Source organism: Pristiophorus japonicus, chromosome 21 (assembly GCF_044704955.1).
Source record: "Pristiophorus japonicus isolate sPriJap1 chromosome 21, sPriJap1.hap1, whole genome shotgun sequence".
In the NCBI taxonomy this organism is placed as follows: domain Eukaryota; kingdom Metazoa; phylum Chordata; class Chondrichthyes; family Pristiophoridae; genus Pristiophorus; species Pristiophorus japonicus.
The window spans coordinates 91,640,128-91,655,161 of record NC_091997.1 but is presented as its reverse complement, the minus strand read 5'-3'; the positions used below and the strand labels follow the sequence as shown (position 1 = coordinate 91,655,161).

The 15,034-nt window shown below is 43.3% G+C and overlaps 1 protein-coding gene across 1 annotated transcript in view; it reads right to left on the bottom strand.

Moving 5' to 3' along the window:
- The window catches only part of LOC139233751 (ras-related protein Rab-8), a 95,484-nt gene that overhangs the window by 19,995 nt on the left and 60,455 nt on the right, over nt 1-15,034 (bottom strand). The window contains exon 2 of the mRNA XM_070864226.1: nt 12,859-12,919. Within this exon, the coding sequence (XP_070720327.1) occupies nt 12,859-12,919 (61 nt within the window). The remainder of the gene's footprint in view (nt 1-12,858; nt 12,920-15,034) is intronic.

The window sequence follows — 15,034 nt, the reverse complement described above, 5'->3', positions numbered from 1 at the left end:
GTGGGTGGTGTTACATAGGAGTCTATGTTGGGGCCCTTCTTACTAACCAAACACCGAGATTGAGATGAGAGGGTGGTGAATCTTTGGAATTCTCTGCCCCAAAGGGCTGTGGATGCTGAATCGCTGAGTATATTCAAGGCTGAGATCAATAGATTTTTGTACTGGAGGGGAATCAAGAAATATGGGGATCAAGCAAAAAAAAGTGTTGAGGTTGAAAATCAGCCATGACCATATGGCCTATTCCTGCTCGATCAATGTTTATGCTATGTCATAAGAACATAACATAAGAAATAGGAGCAGGAGTAGGCCATACGGCCCCTCGAGCCTGCTCCGCCATTTTATACGATCTTGGCTGATCCGATCATGGATTGGGTCCTCTTCCCTGCACGCTCTCCATAACCCCTTATCGGTTAAGAAACTGTCTGTCTCGGTCTTAAATCTATTCAATATCCCAGCTTCCACAGTTCTAAGGCAGCAAATTCCACAGATTTACAACGCTCAGAAAAGAAATTTCTCCTCGTCTCAGTTTTAAATGGGCGGCCCCTTATTCTAAGACTATGCCCCCTAGTTCTAGTCTCCCCCATCAGTGGAAACATTTTCTCTGCATCCACCTCGTCAAGCTCCCTCATAATCTTATATGTTTCGATAAGATCACCTCTCATTCTTCAATGAGTAGAGGCCCAACCTACTCAACCTTTCCTCATAGGTCAAACCCCTTATCTCTGGAATCAACCTAGTGAACCTTCTTTGAACTGCCTCAAAATTATATCCTTTCATAAATATGGAAACCAAAACTGTACACAGTATTCTAGGTGTGGTCTCACCAATATCCTATATAACTGTAGCAAGACTTTCCTGCTTTTATACCCCATCCCCTTTGCAATAAAGGCCAAGATTCAATTGGCCTTTCTGATCACTTGCTGTACCTGCATACTAACCTTTTGTGTTTCATGCACAAGGACCCCCCCCGCCCCCCCAGGTCCCGCTGTATTGCAGCACTTTGCAATATTACTCAATTTAAATGATAACATGCGCTGTGTCAAATACATACATGTTCTTAACTTGGAGCTTGAGGGGAATGGAAGATTGTTAAAGACTGCAGGAGAAAGAGATTGGAGAGAAAGCACGGGCCGATATGTGGCAGCTGCAGTCCAATGTGTAATTTGGTGAAGTAATGTATATGTGAAGGAAAACATACTTGAAATGGAAGGTCTTAAATCGCTTGAAGGAGCAGAGGTAATTGGGTGTACAGATACATAGATCATTAAAAGGGAGCAGTACAAGTAGATCAGGCCATATAAAAGGCAACTGGAAGCTTTGGTTTTGTATCTAGAAGCACTGAATACAAAAGCAAAGTAACATTGAACTTGTACATAATCTTAGCTTGAATTTTATGAGTATTGTGATAAGCTTTGCTGTTATCGAAAGGATATTAAAGCAATAGAAAAGGTGGAGTGTAGATACTTCGTGATATCGCTCGGGATGAGGGATAATCGTTAGAGATTCCTACCCCAGCACCAAATAAAACTGAGAAAAAGAATAAATAAGACTTGCATTTATATAGCGTCTTTCACGACCTCAGGATATCCCAAAGTGTTTTACAGCCAATGAAATAGATTTTGAAGTGTAGTCACTGATGTAATGTAAGAAACACGGCAACCAATTTGTGCACAGCAAGCTCCCACAAACAGCAATGTGATAATGACCAGAAAGTCTGTTTTAGTGATGTTGATTAAGGGATAAATATTGTCCAGGACACTGGGGATAACTCCCCTGCTCTTCAAAATAGTGCCATGGGATCTCTTCCATCCACCTGAGCGAGCAGATTTGGTTTAACTTCAAAGAAGGTTAAGAGGGATTCTGATCGAAGTCATCTGTATTATGAAAGGCTATGATAAAGTAGTGACAGCTCACTAACAGTGGTCACCAACACAGCAGACTTTTAAGATAACCGCAACAAGAATTATAAAGAGGTTAACATTGAAAAAAAAATAAACACAGGGTGGTTAAAATGTGGAATTCCCCCACCATAATATGGTGATATAGCAGAGCCCATTAAATATTTTAAAAGGGAATTATAGTTGGTTGAAAAAGTGCATTAAAAATAAATTGGATTAGACTAACTGGCGCATGTGTGGGGGACAGGAGAAAAATAAAGACATGACGGGCTGAACGGTCTGTTTCTGTGCTGTAACATTCGGTGATCCTGTCCGGAGGACTCAATTTGACAACAGTGCTTCTGTAATACAAGAGCTAAACATGCTCAAAAATCCTGTGCGAGATTAATCGGGCTCTTAGGAAACCTGGGTAGCTACTTCTTTTGAACAAAACTACAAGGGTGTACAAGATCGAGAGGAGTCTTACGGTGGCACCAGTACAAGAGTTGTATATTGTGCACGCAATGTGGAACTATACTGCCTACCAAAACCAGTCCAACCTGAGAAAACAAGGCTCTGGGCAGGTGTTCACGCATTCCCCACAAGCCCACACATGAAGGAAAATTCCCAGGCTGAGAAAACATAGAAAATAGGTGTAGGAGTAGGCCATTTGACCCTTCGAGCCTGCACCACCATTCAATAAGATCATGGCTGATCATTCACCCCAGTACCCCTTTCCTGCTTTCTCTCCATACCCCTTGATCCCTTTAGCCATAAGTTTCACATCTAACTCCCTTTTGAATACATCTAACGAACTGGCCTCAACATTCTGTGGTAGAGAATTCCACAGGTCCACAATTCTCTGAGTGAAGAAGTTTCTCCTCATCTCGGTCCTAAATGGCTTACCCCTTATCCTTGGACTTTGACCCCTGGTTCTGGACTTCAACATCGGGAACATTCTTCCTACATCTAACCTGTCCAATCCCATCAGAATTTTATGCTTCTGAGATCCCCTCTCATTCTTCTAAATTCCAGTGAATATAAGCCTAGTCGATCCAGTCTTTCTTCATATGTCAGTCCTGCCAGCCCAGGAATCAGTCTGATGAACCTTTGCTGCACTCCCTCAATAGCAAGAATGTCCCTCCTCCGATTAGGAGACCAAAACTGCACACAATATTCAAGGTGTGGCCTCACCAAGGACCTGTACAACTGCAGTAAGACCTCCCTGCTCCTATACTCAAATCCTCTTGCTATAAAGGCCAACATGCCATTTGCCTTCTTCACCACCTGTTGTACCTGCATGCCAACTTTCAATGACTGACATACCATGACCCCCAGGTCTCATTGCACCTCCCTTTTTACTAATCTGTCACCATTCAGATAATATTCTACCTCTGTTTTTGCCACCAAAGTGGATAACCTCACATTTATCTACATTATACTGCATCTGCCATGCATTTGCCCACTCACCTAACCTGTCCAAGTCACCCTGCAGCCTCTCTGCATCCTCCTCATAGCTCACACTGCCACCCAGCTTAGTGTCATCTGCAAACTTGGAGATATTACATTCAATTCCTTCGTCTAAATCATTAATGTATATTGTAAATAGCTGGGTTCCCAGCACTGAATCTTGCGGTACCCTACTAATCACTGCCTGCCATTCTGAAAAGGACCAGTTTATTCCTACTCTTTGCTTCCTGTCTGGCAACCAGTTCTCTATCCACGTCAATACATTACCCCCAATACCATATGCTTTAATTTTGCACACTAATCTCTTGTGTGGGACCTTGTCAAAAGCCTTTTGAAAGTTCAAATACACCACATCCACTGGTTCTCCCTTGTCCACTCTACTAGTTACATCTTCAAAAAATTCTAGAAGATTTGTCAAGCATGATTTCCCTTTCATAAATCCATGCTGACTTGGACCGATCCTGTCACTGCTTTCCAAATGCGCTGCTATTACATCTTCAATAACTGATTCCAACATTTTCCCCACTACCGATGTCAGGCTAATTCCCTGTTTTCTCTCTCCTTTTTTAAAAAGTGGGGTTACATTAGCTACCCTCCAATCCATAGGAACTGATCCAGAGGCTATAAAATGTCGGAAAATGACCACCAATGCATCCACTATTCCTTAAGTACTCTGGGATGCAGACTATCAGTCCCTGGGGATTTATTGGCCTTCAATCCCATCAATTTCCCCAACACAATTTCCTGACTGATAAGGATTTCCTTCAGTTCCTCGGTCCCTATTATTTTCGGGTGGTTATTCGTGTCTTCCTTTGGTGAGGACAGAACCAAAGTATTTGTTCGATTGGTCTGCCATTTCTTTGCTCCCGATTATGAATTCACCTGATTCTGACTGCAAGGAACCTACATTGGTCTTCACTAATCTTTTTCTCTTCACATATCTATGGAAACTTCTGTGGTCAGTTTTTATGTTCCCTGCAAGCTTACTCTCGTACTCTATTTTCCCCCTTCTAATAAAACCCTTAGTCCTCCTCTGCTGGATTCTAAATTTCTCCTCAGGTTCGATGTGTTTTCTGGCCAATTTATATGTCTCTTCCTTGGTTTTAACACTATCCCTAATTTCCCTTGTTAGCCACGGTTGAGCCATCTTCCCTTTTTAATTTTGACAGAGAATTCAAGCTCTGCAGCCTGGCTGCAGTTTTGAAAAAACACAGACCACATTGCATTAAGTCATCAATCAACTTGACATTTTAGGACCTTGGGTAGCGAGCCAATTAAAGGTTAACAGACTATCAAATGAGCCAATAAAGGTCAAAGAAGGCAAGTTCTTTTCTGTAAATTGAACCAGGTATAAGTAGCCATTTTGGCCATGTGGTCTCAGAAGGACAAAGGCCTGGCTTAAAGGCCTGGCTTAAAGCCAGAAGCTTGTTGCTGCTGCCAGAATAAAGTTACATTAAAACTACAACCGGAGTTCGTATTTCATTGGAAATTAAGAGATCTAACTATTTTGGCATCACGAACACGATCGCTGAGGGAAAAAACTGAATTTTGGATATCGGACCTACATACTGAGGTAAGGACTCCTCTTTATAAAAGTCCTCGGTCAAAAGTCTAAATTCCCCTCTCCTTCTACGCGATTCTGAAAGCCTCCGGTTTGCGAACCCTCCGGTTGGTAGTCAGCTCGAGGTCCCATAGTCGTCTAACTTCGGCGGTGTGTTAGTTAATTAATCACCGACCCAGTGATCGGCTGGAAAGCCTACGACTCGAGACCCCAGCAAAGAAATCAGTATTATGGCAGCAGGAGATAAGAGCAAAGAATTGCCTACAACTGTAAAAGGTGGGCATGCACCACCTGAGGTTTCGATAGATGAAATCCTCGAACAGTTGAAAGAATACATAAAGCAACAATTCAACTTATCTAAAACCTGTATTAAGATCGAACAAAAATACGGTACCTCCAAAGGACAATGGTCCTTGGACGAGATTAAAAGGGTCTGGGGAAAAACAATCCGTATGAAAATTAAAGAGCGAACTAGATGGTCCCTAGCCATTATGGGACAGATCCGAAAGCGGAATGAAATTATAATGCGTTCCCAACATGATCGAGAACTGACCAGTACACAGTTTGTGCACAGCTGCGACAGAAAAGACTTGAACTTGAAAAGTCGGAAGCGGAAGTTAAAGATCTTAAAGGTGAAATTCAAGAATGGAAAAAAATCATTTGGTAAAAAGACAGTAATCGGAAAAGGAAAGTGTATCGGTCAATTCCTAGGGTACCCATGTTTGGATAAATTAAAAGCGCAAACCCGAAGACACGACCGAGGAATAGATACGGATTCTGAATCCTCAGACGATACACTTTGCCCAGTTTAAAAAGACGAGTTGTAGTCAAATCAGAAGAGACTGCGGATGAGGGCGGAACCAAAAAAACGAGGAAAAGGGTGTATGCAGAATACTTATTTCATGATCTGGCAGACCCAGAGAAAATTGATAAATGGTCCAAGGAATTGCCCAATCCAAAGAAAGGGGGAGTGAAAACATGGGACCAATTGGACTGCTGAAGAAATATATATCAACTTCATCCCTGGGACGGAGTGCAAATTTTTTCCATAATGGTGCCAAAAACACAGAAGAAAATTGCACGACAAGGTAGAAGCAGCTTTGGGGCAGGATGAACAAGAATTAAACGCAGGGTGGGAGGCGATTAAACACTGGCTGCAAGCCTTCAGTCCAGCTAAGACAGACTGGGGAAAAATTGCAGCCTGCCAACAGAAAGGAAGAGAGGAGGTCCTGGAGTATGACGAGCGGTTTAGATGCACGTGGCTAGAACATTCGGGTATGAATAATACGGATGAGGAAATGGATGAACAAGTGTTTGGACCCCTGAAAGCAGCTTTCGTGGCAGGTCTAAAGCCAGAACTGTCCAAAATGCTTAAGGTAGTGTTACCGGACTGGGATGGTAGAGGAACTATCTTTGCAGCAGTGGTGGATCGATGTAACCAATTAGATCGGGATATGGGAGCTAAAGTTCGAGCCCGAAGGCTGTGGGATGAAAATCCCAGCATTCCGATAAACAGTCATTAGGAAAATTACCCGGAAAATGTCATTATTGTGGGAAAGAAGGTCATTATGCTAAGACGTGCAGGGCAAAACAGCAAGGTCGTGGCCAGGGAAGAGCACGCAGCCAGGGATACAATTCAGCCAACAAACCAGACTTGTCACAAGATAACGACCTCATAGAAGCATTTAAGCGACTGACAATACAACAGAAGGAGTTACTTGGGATAGCAAAAAACGATTAGAGCCCACCCTGGCCCCATTCCGCGCACTAATACAACAGAGGGCAGATGGGATATATATAACTGAGGGTGGGCGATAAGGATGTGAACTGTCTTTTAGACACAGGGGCGGAATTTACATGCTTACCCCAACAATATGGAGACTTTTTGTCATTGGATGGTAGGGCACTTACAGCCTATGGAGTCGGGGGCCATAAAATGGAAATTAAAAGGACAACACCGGTACTTATAGGGCTGGGTCCACATGAACTAACCACGCCGGTCTGGATAGGCCCAGTAGATCAACCCCTTTTGGGAATGGACGTTCTAATCCAAGTAGATTCATCGTTGCATTTCGAGGATGGTCGGGTGACATGGTCAATTCGAACTTTGAAGAAAGAAGAATTGAAGGAACACCTGATATGGGCTAAAAATAAGAATTATTTTTATTTTTACTTTTATGGCCTACTCCAGATGGAGCCTGCGTCATTTATCGGGACCAAGCCTCCATGCACTAAACAGTATCCCATCAGTCCAACTGCCATCGCGGGAATCTTACCGGTTATTCAGCAATTGGGTGCTTATTAAAACACATAGCTCCTCCAATAGCCCCGTGTGGCCGATACAGAAATCTAATGAGACTTTGCGTTTGACTGTCGATTATAGGAAAGCTAACCAGTGTATTGATCAAAAAGCTCCTTTGGTTGCAGATCCCTTCACCATTTTTAATGCCCTCAAACCGGAACATAAATATTTCTCGGTTATAGATATGGCCAACGGATTTTGGTCGGTGCCTCTGATACCGGAGATTCGACAGTGGTTTGCTTTCACAGTCCAGGGACAACAGTATACTTGGACCCGGTTACCGCAGGGTTTCCACAACAGCCCTACGGTATTCCACATGGCTTTACAAAGCCATTTGCGAGAATTACCACCCGTCATCCAAAATGTAGACTATATCCTGCTAGCTTCAAACACGGAAGAACAGTATGAACAAGATTTATGAGCTTTGCTGGACCACCTTTGGCTGAAAGGACAAAGCCAGCATTGACAAAGCACAAATATCCCAAGAAGAGGTTGTATACCTGGGACAAAAGATTTCACAAGGAAAGAGAGAACTTACCCAGAATAGAACTGCAGCCATTCGGGCTGCTAAAAAACCCACCACTATTCAGGAACTAAGGTCTTTTTTGGGATTGTGTAACTTTAACAGAAATTGGATTGACTCCTTCTCACAGCTTGCTCAGCCACTGAATGATATCTTAAAGGGGAAACGTGCCTCTAAAGAAGCCATCACCCTCACTAAGGAACAGCAAGAGGCCTTCCTGAGTTTGAAAAAGGCTTTGTGTTCGGCACCGGCTCTGGAAATCCCTGACAGTGGTAAGCCATTTACCCTGTTTGTCCATGAGAAAGAAGGATACATGACAGCTATACTGACACAAGAACATGGGGATCGGCAAAGACCTATTGGCTATTATTCGGCAAAGCTGGATGTGGTAGCCCTCGGACGGGGAAGTTGCCTAAGGGCCATGGAAGCTACATGTCGAGCGGTAATGATCACTGCGGGTCTAGTCCTCGACCAAAAGCTGATTGTCAAGTGTCCCCACACCGTATACGCTTTGCTGTCTATGAATAGAATGTCTCAGATGACAGCAGCTAGATGGACCCACTGGACAGCAGTTTTGGAAGCTCCTAATCTCCATATTGTCCGGGTCGGCCTGGTTAATCCCGCAACTATGCTCCCAATGTCAGAATCGAGGGAGTAAGAGGGGGGGAGAATGTGAAGAGCATGACTGCATGGAGATTTTAAAAGAAAAAGCAGCCTTAGCAGCAGAGGAGCCTCTGCACAACCCAAACCTCATTCTGTTTACAGATGGTTCCTCCTTTGTTGACAATGGCACCAGAAAAACAGGATGGGCAGTTACAACCTTATATGAGGTAGTAGCAAAAGGATGTTTACCCTCAGGAACGTCAGCACAACAGGCCGAGTTACGGGCCCTGTCAGAAGCATGTCGAATAGCAGAAGGACAGACAACTAATGTCTACACAGATTCGCGTTATGCTTTTGGAGTCGCTCACGACTTTGGTCTGTTATGGTGGAAAAGGGGATTCCTCACTGCTGCTGGTACACCTATCCGAAATGGAAAAGAAGTCCGAGACTTACTAGAGTCCATACAATTACCTCAGGAAGTGTCCATCCTGAAGTGTAAGGCCCATACCAAGGAAAATACCACAGAAGCACAGGGAAATGCCCTAACCGACCAGGCAGCTAAAGATGCCGCCTCACAGGGCGTTCCCCCAGAAGAACCAACACAGATGTGCAGATTGAAAGCACTCAGGACTCTGACACGAGACCTTCAAACAATGCAAGGTGAGTGCTCCAGAGAGGAAAAATGGACATAGATTGAGGCAGGAATTAAGCTATGCGAAGATGGTGTCTGGAGACAAAGAGTTACCGACAAGCCAGTCGCGCCACAAGCGCTTATGCCTTTTTTAGCCCAACAGATCCACTCGTGGGGACATTTGGCCTCACAACAGAGGGCGACACGGTTTCAGAAAAGCTGGTGGGGTCGGGGATTTAAAAAATATGCCCAGCTGGTAGCAGACCGCTGTGTAGTCTGCCAGAAAAATAATTCTGGACCCGTCACGGTAATGCCCTCTGCCCCTGTCGGACCATTCCAACATCTGCAGGTTGATTATATATCTCTTCCTTCATGCCAAGGATACACTAACATTCTTGTCATGGTCGACAGATTCTCTAGATGGGTAGAAGCTGTCCCAACTAAAAGAGCCACAGCCAATCACACTACAAAGGTCTTGTGTAAGGATTACATTCCCCGATGGGGAGTCCCGAGTAGTATTGACTCCGATCAGGGAACACACTTCACAGGTGCTGTCTGCCAAGAAGTCTGTAGGTTACTGAACATTACATGGGATTTACACTGCCCTTATCATCCACAATCATTAGGACAAGTAGAGCGAATGAATCGAACTCTGAAACAACAGCTTGCCAAATATTACCAAGAAGGAACACCATGGCCCCAGGCACTACCAATAGCGCTATGTAGCATTAGGGCAACCCCGAACAGAACTACAGGTCTAAGCCCATTTGAAATTATAACAGAAAGACCCATGTCGTTGCCAGGAACTATTGATTTAAGGAAAGCTGATGTTCACTTAATGAGCGACACTTTGTTATCATACTGTCAGAACCTAACCAATGCTATTAGTTCTGTTTCCCGACAGGTATCGGCAGCTTGGGGTAATTCACCCGAAGTAGGACACGACATCATCCCGGGAGTCTGGGTGTATGTGAAAAAGTTGCATAAAGAACCTTTGGGTGCCAAGTGGGAGGGACCTTATCAAGTGTTATTGACCACCCAGGCAGCTGTTAAAGTCCAACGAAAGAAAGCCTAGATCCACGCTTCACACGTTAAACGAGCATCCGTAACTGAAGCTGAAATCTAATAAGGACAATTACTTTTTGCCAAAATGTATAAATTTACTTTATTACTGACACTAGGTATTCTAGGCATAGACCTACTTCTTAATAGCTGACCCGCTGCACCAAAGGGAAATAGTAGAGTACCAAGGGAATTACATGTAAATACCTTTTTATATACGTCATACATTTATGCCAAACAAGGTAACATTTCTAGTTGTTGGGTGTGTGCGCATATTCCTATTCACTCAAAGGGAGGGATTCCCTTGAGGCCAGTTCCCTTGAATATCTCGGAAATAGCTGAGTGGATAATTAATCAAAACAAAACAGGAAAGGCGATACGGAAAACTGGGCACGTAAATGGAAGTCAGCAGGTTACAATCTGACTACCTTTGAAGGGGGATACCAACCATGCTGCAATAATTCCAAACGGCTCCCATTTTTTATCACCACTAATACAACGGGAATAGGAAGACCGGGGGGAAATCGGTCTGTCTGATTAGAAACATCAAAGGAGGCCAAAATATGGGGTATAGTAACTGCTCCCGGAATTATAATATAATCAAGCCACAGAACCGTCCAAACTGGGCCGATGTGGGAATTTTTAACTTAACGGGGATTCTGAATAAAACAGATGGAAAAGCCTGGACAGGCCCCGGAGTGTTGCTGACAAACAGCTAACATTCATTGCCTATAATGGCACCTATTGGGTGTGTGGCCACAAGGCCTACCCTTTACTGCCCCAGAATTTGATGGGATCCTGCTACTTAGCCTACATTGTGCCTTATATGTATCATATAAAGTCACTGTCGGAACATTTACACCGTCCTAAGAGAGCTATCACAGAAACAGAGAGGTTCTTTGCCATTCTGATTCCCAGGTATGGGACCGCCAGACTGGCAAGGGAGTCCATTAACATGGCATCCGTTGTGGAACAGGTAGCCAATGATACCTCAGAGGCTCTAGTTAAAATCAATGCAGAAATGGTAGCAATTGCACAGTAGCCATACAGAATAGACTGGCCCTTGATTACATCCTGGCTGAAAAGGGAGGTACTTGTGCCCTACTCAGAACTGAGTGTTGCACATATATCCCAGATAGCGCCGAAGAAATTACCCACTTAGCGGAGCATATCAAAAAGGAGGTAGAAAAACTTAAGCAACCCCCAACATTCAGTTTGTGGAGCGGAGCCACTGAATGGCTAGGTTCAATAGGAACTTCAATGGTGGAAGGTTTAATTCTAGTCGTTGTAATTATTTTACTTTTATATTATTTGTTTATGTTGATTAAATGTTGTTGCAACCAGGCAGCTGTAGCTGCTGTCCCGCAGGTGAGACACCTTGCAGGTCCCAGCAGACCGTCTGTACGTGGCACAGGGGTATGTTATGCTTAAGGGAAGATTGTTTACTGGTTGAATTAAGATATTGATTTGGATTAAATTGGAATAAGGTTAATTAACCTACTAAAACCAGACTTCTATTGTGGCCACGATGGAACTCGGGTTGGTATAAATTTGTGTGGAAGCTACTCGTCCGGGCATGTGGCGAAACACATCAACAAATTTTAGAAGAAAACTATTAACATGTATGAAATTATTTTTCAGAATGTTTAACCAGTGATACCTGATGTTTTATGATTCAGTTTGTGAAAGAATCAAAGGGGAGATTGATAGAGAATTCAAGCTCTGCAGCCTGTCTGCAGTTTTGAAAAAAACAAATAGACCACATTGCATTAAGTCATCAACTTGACGTTTTAGGACCTTGGGTAGCGAACCAATTAAAGGTTAACAGACTATCAAATGAGCCAATAAGGTCAAAGGCGGCAAGTTCTTTCCTGTAAATTGAACCAGGTATAAGTACAGTCATTTTGGCCATGTGGTCTCAGAAGGACAAAGGCCTGGCTTAAAGCCAGAAGCTTGTTGCTGCTGCCAGAATAAAGTTACATTAAAACTACAACCGGAGTTCGTATTTCATTGGAAAATAAGAGATCTAACAACACCAGACAGGGATGTACAATTGTTGTAGTTCATCCATGTGATCTTTAAAATGTCTGCCATTGCCTATCCACCGTCAACCCTTCAAGTATCATTCGCCAGTCTATCCAATCCAATTCACGTCTCATACCATCGAAGTTACCTTTCTTTAAGTTCAGGACCCTAGTCTCTGAATTAACTGTGTCACTCTCCATCTTAAACGAAGAATTCTACCATATTATGGTCACTCTTTCATACTTGCTCAAATAAAAGCACAGATCATCAGTGGTGATGCTTACCCAGCCTGTGTCAATAAAAAGGAACATGGCAGAAACAAGCAAAACAGAGATGGACAGGACAGGAAAACACACATGGTCCTAAAACAATAAAACCTTTACACACAAATATTACAGCCAATCAGATTAGTTACTCTGGCTAAACATATGTAGTGTTAAAATTGTCATGACTTTGTAGTCAGTTAACATGTGATGACTTTGTTACATACAGCCAGATTATAACAATTCAACATCATTCTCGTCAGAATCCTAGGATAACTGAAAAATCCCAGTTCAGATATAATCTCACTGTTACTTTTAACTAGCAACAGCGAATCTCAATGATGAATGGTCATCATCCTGAAACGATAACTCTGCTTCTCTCTTCACAGATGTTGCCTGACCTGCTGAGCAGTCTCTGTTTTTACATCGAAGATTGTACAGCCTAGTTACATACGCATGTTTAGATCAGTAAATCCTGCAGTTGTGGTTCCAGGCAAATGTGGCCAATTGAAAATTATGCGCATTGTGAACTATTGCTTACCATATCTGCAGCTTGATTTTCTTCCCATCTAGTTCTACTGTTCGTATTTTGAAATCAATTCCTGTAAAAGAAAAGAATTGTCATGAGTATGTAAAATATTTTATGTTGGAAAAACCTTTATATATTTCTTAAAACATTAACAATACGCTTTCCTGTTGCTCAAACAGAATCTCTCCACATGTCGTCTTGTAAATGAACAGATCCCCAGAGTGATCTGGCAATATGACCCATTTCACAGCACATAAATCTCAGTGCTATTTCTGTAGTTATTGAGCGAGTGAAACCCCCCACTGGTCTACTTTTAATAACCAGTAATAAGTCAGCATTCAGAGTTCACATCACAAAATCATTGGTTCATAAAAGAGCGGCTGCGTAAAGCACGGTGGAATTACTGAGAAATTATGAAATGGTTGCTTTTAATTTGAGATGGCTCAAATGTGATAACAGCAACAAGGCAATGCCTAACACAGCTCACAGGCAGCTGGTACATTACTGGTAGACCACTTTCCCTCCACAGTCAGCACCCACAGCACAGCTGCTGCACCCAACCAGGAGTATTTAAGGGCAGGACTCCCTTTTCCTTTCTTCTCATTTCTTGGTCTCACTACACCAAGTAGTATTCCTGGGAAAAGGGAGGCAGCAACTTGCACCATGACTGTTGTCAAGAGATACAAACGTGAGAGTTTGACTCAGAACTTCCCTTCTTGGCTCTCCCCTGTGCCCTGGCCAATATTGATCCCTCAACCAACATCACGAAAACACACTGCCGTTTGTGGGAGCTTGTTGTGTGCTAATTGGCTGCCTCGTCTCCTATATCACAACAGCAACTACACTTCAAGAAGTACTTCATTGGCTGTAAAGCCCTTTGAGACATCTGGTGATTGTGAAAGGAAAGTCTTTCTTTCTTGTGATTTCTGTCCGTTACTTGACACTTTCTCATAAAAGCTTTGCTTTGATCAGCAATGTTGTGCGAAGCGTTGCGCGCACAATCTCAGTGGACTCACAAAGCTGTGAAAATATACTGCACTGTGGAATTGTGTTTCCCAGACTAGGAAAAGTCCCAGCGTTATCCCTCGTCTGTGCAGAGTAAACTGATCTTAACTAGAGCAACACTGCAGTTTGGTTTTGGGGGGGTGGGGGGGGGGGGGGGCAGAGTTGGGAGATCATATTCAAGTAATGGACAGAAGCACTGAGGCTTTATAGAGGCAAAAGGTGTGAAAATGGCCAAGAAAGGGACAGCTTGAGTTCAGACGAAAGGTGGTCATCCTGAAACATTCCTCGCTCCATAGATGTTGCCTGACCTGCTGAGTATACCCAGCATTTTCTGTTTTTATTTTCGAGGGAGCCTGGTGAAATGAGAACATAGGATAGATGAAAACTTTGGAACACCCTAGAGTGAGGTAATAAAGAGGTGGACAGGCATGATGTCAGGTATGCAATTAAAACAGGTTTGAAGATGAGGATAGAGCTGAAGTTATTGGGAGTCAAGGGAAGAGAAGTGGAGTTGAGCCCAAGATCAGATCAGCCGTGAATGGGAGAGCAGGCTCGAGGTGCCAAATGGCCTACTCCCGCTCCTATTTCCTATGTTCTTATGTACTGAAGTCAATGCTCACACCGGGGGGAGTGGTGTTACAGGGCACGTACCAGAAAGGCGAGATAGGGTTCTTGCAGTTTACATTGAACTTTGCTATAATAGGATACAAGACCAATGATAAAGACATCAGAGTGAGACTGAAATGGGAGGTTAAAGTGTGAGCCATAGGTAGCACGGGTCACACTCCTCAGACAGAACAGAGGCATTTGACCGATCTGGATAGGTGATCAGTTACATTATCACTCATGACTGCTCTCTGGATATGTCTATTTTTTAAAAAATATATGTATATTATTTATCTTCCCGTTTTGCTGATTGTGTTAATATGTCTGCCCTTCAGCTTTCAAGGACCCAGGCGTGAAACACTGACACGTCTACTCTCTCCACAGATGTTGCCTGACCTGCTCGGTTTCTCCAGCATTTGATTTGTGTTGCAGGATTGCAGTATCTGCAGTATTTTGCTTTTCAAATCATGCTGCAAAATCTCTCCACTTATCACACCGAGCTTTCTCCTCCCCTTAAGGCATTGACTTCTTGGGGGATAATTCCATCAGCACCTCGTGCCCTCCACTGGATGGGTCA